This window comes from Primulina huaijiensis, chromosome 11, assembly GCF_012295235.1.
Source record: "Primulina huaijiensis isolate GDHJ02 chromosome 11, ASM1229523v2, whole genome shotgun sequence".
NCBI lineage: Eukaryota > Viridiplantae > Streptophyta > Magnoliopsida > Lamiales > Gesneriaceae > Primulina > Primulina huaijiensis.
In genome coordinates, this window is record NC_133316.1 from 17,825,865 (window position 1) to 17,832,998 (window position 7,134).

The following is a 7,134-nucleotide window of genomic DNA, read 5'->3' on the forward strand; positions in this document are numbered from 1 at the left end:
TTTTTCAGAATATTCACACATACCATCGATTCAAAGCACGTATAAAAAGGCAAAAGGCAAAGACCAAAGCAGAATAGGGGCAACACTGAAAATCAACAACTTAATCTGAACAAATCTATGCAATTTCGGTCTCAACGCAAAGTTATAGTTTTTAGTTTTAATTCCATATTTCCATTTTTATTTTCCATCAGTTAGTTTATTTCCTACAGGTTTCAAATTTATTTCCTTGTAAAAATATTGTTTTTAATTCATGAGTGACATAATCTTGAACATCCAAACTTAAAATTACACAAGTTAAAATTACACCATCTAAGACTTCTACATTTGTCAGGTTTCTGATTACAACATAAATGGAGAGAATTTCACCAATTTACCAAGAAAACAAGCATTCTTATGAAGACAACACATAAACCTACTAATACATAATCAATCAACAGCTCCGATTATGCTCAAGATCGTAATTACCTACCACTTTAGGACAACAACCTAACAACGGAAACTTCGATACAACATTTGTTAGCACAAACAAACCTCGTTCATCTACTATACAGTGAGATCACCATAAAATAATCAACTCATCATTCGCGACGTATATGTACGAACAGCTGCCATGTCTGTTTAAACTTATCAGGCATGCATTAGATCAATACCTGGATTTTTTACTCCTGCTCGAGAAACCGGTGGCCAAATGCTTGTCCAGGCTTTAGGAGTAAGATTTTGAGCAGAAGCATCATTGTCCCGTGCTGCTGACTTCTCTGTAGATTGGTTGGTTGGAAGATTTTCCTCCCTCGTTTCAGACTCGGCTTTCGTTTTTCCCTTTGAACCACCATACACAAAACTACATGCAACCACCTACAGAACCGTTTTTACACGATAGGGTACTTCAGTAAGCTTTTTAAACAAAAAAGAGTACTGTAAATATTTGATGGCTATTTAATGTCGGCATATTTGTAAATCTTTGGCACAAATAAACAACATTAATACTCCCTAGGATAGAGCATGACTACAAACATCATTCCAAAGGAACAACCCTAAAAATATACAAAACATCATAGCATTCAACAGAAACAGAATCAAAAGAAAGGAGCTCGGGGAAACATTTTATAGAGGCATGCAGGTTTTAGCCAAAATGAAATCTAGTCAAGATGTGATAATGGATGCTCATTATAACCAGTTTGAAACCAATAACAAATCTTATACAAAAAATCTTAATAATCTTTCACTAGACATGATTCAAACAAAACCAACATAGTAAAGTTTTTGGGGTGAGAGAGATTCTAGTTTTGCACAAATTCAAGCATCACCGAAGACTTGAGGCATTCGGGAAAAAGTCTTTGATTAGTTGTAACTATGATGGTTATGATAGGATTTTGAAGCAATCAAGAAGTGATGCCTGCATCGATGAATGAACAGGGGTATAGTAATATTTACCAACACCAGAGTGCTTAAAATAATTTTAAAACGAATGAAAGATAACGTGGTGTAGTTGAAAGCACTTTTAGCTAAGAAAAAGGAGTGAATCAATATTCTTATTGACAACTAATCCTGCCAAAATTTAGTTCAAAATCTAAATGGGAAAAGATTAACAAGTTTATGAGAACGATCTTTTTTCTTATTTTGACAACACCACGGTTGTTAAGTAGCATATCTACATTCAAATTTGGTAATTCAACATCAGGAAAAAGTTGTCTCATTCTTTGTGCCTTCTTTTTTTATGTTAAATACGACAACCAACATTAGGTTAAGGTATGTATAGATCTAAATTAGTCAACTAATATTTTTGTGGTCAGGTAAAAATTTCTAGTTAATATGAAAATTGTGAGGCCTTGACGCTGATATTCTTAAAATATATGGTAAGTTAAAGGACTTTAAGTAAAAATTTCAGATTCACATTTGTTTCACCAACTTAAATTCTATCATGGCTGTAATAGATTTGAAATACTCCCAAAATTAGAATAATTTCAAACACTTAACTTCAACCCCTTCCAGAAATCCATATCCATCAATGCAAAAACAAGTTATGCATTTCAAGGAACTCCGTCACAAACATTGTGCACTTTTTGGTGTCAGTGCTGAATTTAAGGATGTTAGTATGCAACCGAAGTCCCACATCGGAAGATCTAGAGAAAGATCATGGGTTAATAAAGATGGAATGATATCTCTATTGGTATGAGGCCTTTTGGGTGATTCTAAAAGCAAAACCATGAGGGTTAAAACCCAAAGTGGACAATATCATACCAGTGTGGAGATATCCGGATTCCATTGGTCTTAACAAGTGGTATCAGAGTCATGGTCTAGATCGAGCCGTGTGGGTAGAATCATCGATACCTAAACGAAGAAAGTGAGGGCTCCCTGTAAAAATCCTTGATTAAACTCTCAGGGTGGGTTATGCTCCCAGTATTCATGTAAGGCGTGCGCTCCAACGCAGCGAAGTGGAGTAACCTCGATTGGAGGACGAATAAGGCTTGAGGGGAGGCTAGGACCATGAGAATAATAGTGGAACTTCGTTTGAGGGGAGGATTGTTAGGATGCAACCGAAGTCCCACATCGGAAGATCTAGAGAAAGATCATGGGTTAATAAAGATGGAATGATATCTCCATTGGTATGAGGCCTTTTGGGTGGTTCCAAAAGCAAAACCATGAGGGTTAAAACCCAAAGTGGACAATATCATACCAGTGTGGAGATATCCGAATTCCATTGGTCTTAACAAAGGAGTACATTGAAATAGTTCAAGAAGGCTTTTCTACACTTCTAGGATCATGTGTGCTCGCCATCTTGCTATGTCTGGCACGGTGTATTTCATTCGGAGAGCACGTAATAAGAAATTGGTCAAAGTGCTGATACTAGTTTGAATAGTTTATTTGATAAGGTTAAGTTACATGCATTCCATTGTTAATAAACTCATTTCCTGGATGTTGATTACATTGCAGATATAATTATCCAGACTTGTATACCAACGGGCAGCATATTGTGCATTGAAGCTTTTGATCTATAAAATTTACTTCATGGATTAAATGGAAAAACAATTTTTTAAGGAAGTCAGGGTTAAATATCAAGTAACAAAGTGGCCAAATTGAAAATTAAGTCCCTGAAATAAAAGGCTAGACCAAGCAGAAGTATTTACCTGTACCAGGCTTGCTGCAAGGAGCCTACCGCCTATTGCACCTCCAATCACATGCCCATCAGGACTATAAACTGAAATACTTATACCACCAGTCCTATTTCGAGGACTGCCACTTTCGGCAACCAAATAGGAACCAGACAAGCATAATATCTCGAACTGACCCTAGATACAGAAAAATATGTCCATGTTAATTCCCTTCAAAAGATGAAACAAAATATCCAGTGGCTTACAGAAAATGTTAATCCATATGAAATGCTCAGGAAGATTTGAGAAGATTGAGCAAATTCATACACAAATTTATCTTGAAACTGATTTGTTGTAACATATCAAACAGCAACCACTCAAATTTTGATTCGCAACTCTGTACGATTTAATTTTTACGTCTTTTACAAGACATGAAAAGAAGTTAAGAAGCAAATAAATGATGCCAACACCAGCCTTATTTGAGTAAGTAATCCATATTTAGGAAAGGTTGTTTCTACTTCAATTATGACATGAATATGTATCCGTCAAGGTAGAAGTGTAAAATAAAATACTAAATCAGTAAATTTCATATTGAACAAACGATAGGTTCTGTTAGACGAACAGAAGTGGAAAAACTAGTTGGCATCAGTAAATTAGAAGATATATCACATCGCATGATAATCAAATATATACATATCAAAATGAGCTAGAGAGGTGTGCCGGCACGCAGCCTGGAGCAATCCACAATTTTGGCAGGTTGGACAATTGTCAACCCAACCCACCTATTTTATATGGTTGTAGGCCTAGCCAATTTTATGTTAGATTTAGCACGACAGGTTGGCCTGCCAAAAGGAAATTGCCAACACAACCCCCCTTGACGTAAAGCCAGCCCGCCCATTTTGACAACTGTAATCAAATCTGAGTTTACTTCAATATGAACGAGATTTAGGCTTCAGCACAACCAAATTTAAATACAAGGCCAATTTCCATAGGTTTGAAAATTTAAGCCAAATGGAAAATGATAAGATGAGTGCCTAAACCTCATATGTGACAGTGTCACCAGAAGCTGTAGGTTGGCGTAGAGTTGCTAGAGAAACCGATCCATTTGCTGACAAGATGCATAAAGCTCTAGGCCTTTGCTGGGCAAATGCCAGTATTTTTGCTGCAATATCCTGCAGAGAACAGCACTGACTACATCTCTTTCCACTCCAAATGACAAAGGATCCAAATTTGTTAGCGCAAATAAACATAATATGAAAATTTTCCATAATAAAAAATTTGGTACTAACGAGGTCTATCATCCAGATAAAATGGAAAAACCTTAGCAACGTAGCAGAGAATTCAGGGATTCATACAGGAGGAAAATCGACTACGAGTACACCAAAATCATGCCATTGCTAAATATTTAGCATCTCTTTTCTTTTTAAGGACATTTAAATCATATTTTATTTGTTTCGTAAAAAACCAATACCTCTCCAATAGCAATACTCAATATGTGTGGTGTAAAAGCTAGTCCAGCTGAGCTGTTCATCCAGTCACCTGGTCAAAAATTATCAAGATTTTAGTCAACGAAGGTAAAAAAAGTAAATCTCAATTTACAGTGTTACTGACAGACTAATTATAGATTCACATCAAACTCAAGACCTTCAAGAGAGAAACAATTCCAATATTTTTTTTCTTCCTTTACGACTATGCTTTCTTTTGTTTGCACGTCCATAAATAGTAACTTTGTATTTTGGTGTGTTTGAGGTGAGAGAATGTGGAGGGAGGGACGGTATGAAATCAAAGCACAAGAAACAGATCATTGCAAATTAAATACTGTAGGGAGGGATGGAAATGTAATCAATCCGTAACAAACAGATTATTGCAATTTAAATAGTGTATACAGAGATCAAGCAATCTCATAAATGAAACCAACAGGACCACTGAGAAAACCCCTTAAGGCTTCCACCGCATTCCCCAAACCCTCGAACGAGTGTAATTTCTTCCAGCATTAACAAGAAAATTAGAAAGCAATGAACAAGACAATTTAAAAACTAGATACAACACTAATATCAATTACATCCAAACTGTTCAAATCAACAAAAAATGTCAGGTAAATTTCGGATGTAAGTTACTTGAGCACCAGATCAGCATCCTACAAACCCATTTTTATTACTGAATTTAACGAATCATTTTTTGAAGCCGCCACTTGTATCAAGAACCGCACTTGTAACACCATTAACATAGTACGCATCAACTTATCTAATGCATTGTCTCAGTCAAAACAATTATGATCCATCAACTTAAGCAAATATAACAACTCATACAGAATTTAAAATCATAATCAGCACCAATTAAAACTCACCGAGTGGAGCAAGCTGCTGCTTCCACCCAGTCCCACGTGGCCGTCCTCTCCGTGGTCTTTCTGCTGAGGTCATCGCCCCCAAGGACCGCGTGGAGGCAGATAGAGGAGACAATTTTAAAGACATATTAGCTTCATCTGGGCCATATTTCCGAGGTCTGCCCCTCTTTTTCTTAACTGGGTCACTCCCTTGAGACACACTAGACGCTCTAACCATGTCCATTCCATGAGGAAAATTGGGTGACGGATTTCCAACATGAAAGGCTGAACCACTTACGGAACCACCACTAAAGCCTACATTTAGAACATCGGTATCTGAAAGATTCTTGAAAACAGGTTGGGCGTGTAATACAGGAGTCTTTGCTGTCGATGAACTCCCAATTGCAGTATGAACATTAGAATTATTCCCTGAATTACCTGACCAACTAATCCCACCTCTACCATTATTAAAATAATATGGAGCTGACCCAGGTAATGTCATACCTTCTCTAACTTCCATGCATCAAGTTGGTTAAAAGAACACTAAGATTCGGTTTTTTTAGATGATTTCACCTTGAAAACACGTACCTTGCAACTTTTCAGTCTTAACCTGCAATATGAAACAGACCCACGAAAAGTTGAGGAAAAAAACTTCACAAAAATCCCAGGAAAAGCAGGAAACCGGAAATAGAGAAGGTTGTATTTCTAACGATTTTTTACATGGATTTCCAAGAATCACACGCAAAAAGCAAAAAAAAAAAAAAAAAAAAAAAAAAAAAAAAAAAAAAAAAAAAAAAAAAAAAAAAAAAAAAAAAAAAAAAAAAAAAAAAAAAAAAAAAAAAAAAAAAAAAAAAAAAAAAAAAAAAAAAAAAAAAAAAAAAAAAAAAAAAAAAAAAAAAAAAAAAAAAAAAAAAAAAAAAAAAAAAAAAAAAAAAAAAAAAAAAAAAAAAAAAAAAAAAAAAAAAAAAAAAAAAAAAAAAAAAAAAAAAAAAAAAAAAAAAAAAAAAAAAAAAAAAAAAAAAAAAAAAAAAAAAAAAAAAAAAAAAAAAAAAAAAAAAAAAAGAAAGCTCAAGCTCCAACACTCAAAGAGAACAAAATTGAAAGAAAGAAACTGAATATTTTGACACAATGAATCTCAAAGGAACCCATCATCAAAGCTTTATTCTCAGAAATGCAGAAACTTACTTCATAACCACTCAAACTTGTTGCTCTGCCATACTCAACCCCCTCAAACAAGAAACAAATGAAACCCTAAACTTGGACAGTGCGAGGAAAAAAGAGACGGGGAAGAATGAAGAAAAAAGGGGGATGAGCACCTTTAGTATTTATGTAAACTTGAGCAATAAATCATTGGAGTTTGCAGTTGTTCATGTTGCAAGAATTCAGACTCCGTGGACTTTAAAACCATTGGGAGACAGTTGGGTGCACCTAAGTACCAAAAACATGTCTTTTTCAACAAAATGCAGCGCCACTTATTAATTATTATTATATGTTTCACATTATTATTATATTTGAAAAAGTGTGATAAGATATTTTATTGTATTGTAATAAAGAATAACAAAACTATTTAAATACACTTTCCAAAATATAAAAAAAATAAGAATAACAAAACTATTTAAATACACTTTACAAATATAATAATGTGAAACATAATAATTAATGAGTATGTCTCTTGGTCTCACGAATCTTTATCTATGAGACGGGTCAACTCTATCGATATTC

At 34.6% G+C, this 7,134-nt stretch overlaps 1 protein-coding gene across 2 annotated transcripts; it reads right to left on the reverse strand.

Moving 5' to 3' along the window:
* Positions 1–351: 351 nt before the first annotated feature.
* LOC140988554 (AT-hook motif nuclear-localized protein 5-like) lies at positions 352–6,834 on the reverse strand. 2 transcript variants are annotated; one of them, XR_012177330.1, is made up of 7 exons: positions 6,598–6,834; positions 5,437–6,022; positions 4,561–4,628; positions 4,130–4,261; positions 3,126–3,287; positions 512–852; positions 352–471 (listed from the first exon to the last, which is right to left on the reverse strand). XR_012177330.1 is itself a non-coding variant. In XM_073457555.1 (6 exons), the coding sequence occupies exons 2-6, from the start codon at positions 5,930–5,932 to the stop codon at positions 628–630; spliced, it is 1,083 nt and encodes a 360-aa protein (XP_073313656.1). In that variant the 5' UTR covers positions 5,933–6,022; positions 6,598–6,834; the 3' UTR covers positions 352–627. The 2 variants fall into 2 exon arrangements, 1 of the variants encoding a protein (XP_073313656.1); XM_073457555.1 differs by having other exon boundaries at positions 352–852.
* Positions 6,835–7,134: the final 300 nt, after the last annotated feature.

Excerpts from the sequence above, each read along its gene's own strand:
- LOC140988554 (XM_073457555.1), bottom strand. The coding sequence starts at position 5,932 with ATGGAAGTTAGAGAAGGTATGACATTACCTGGGTCAGCTCCATATTAT. Across the intron at positions 3,288-4,129 it reads GTGACACTGTCACATATGAG|GGTCAGTTCGAGATATTATG; the intron begins GTTTAGGCACTC and ends TTCTGTATCTAG. Across the intron at positions 853-3,125 it reads TTGCAGCAAGCCTGGTACAG|GTGGTTGCATGTAGTTTTGT; the intron begins GTAAATACTTCT and ends ACGGTTCTGTAG.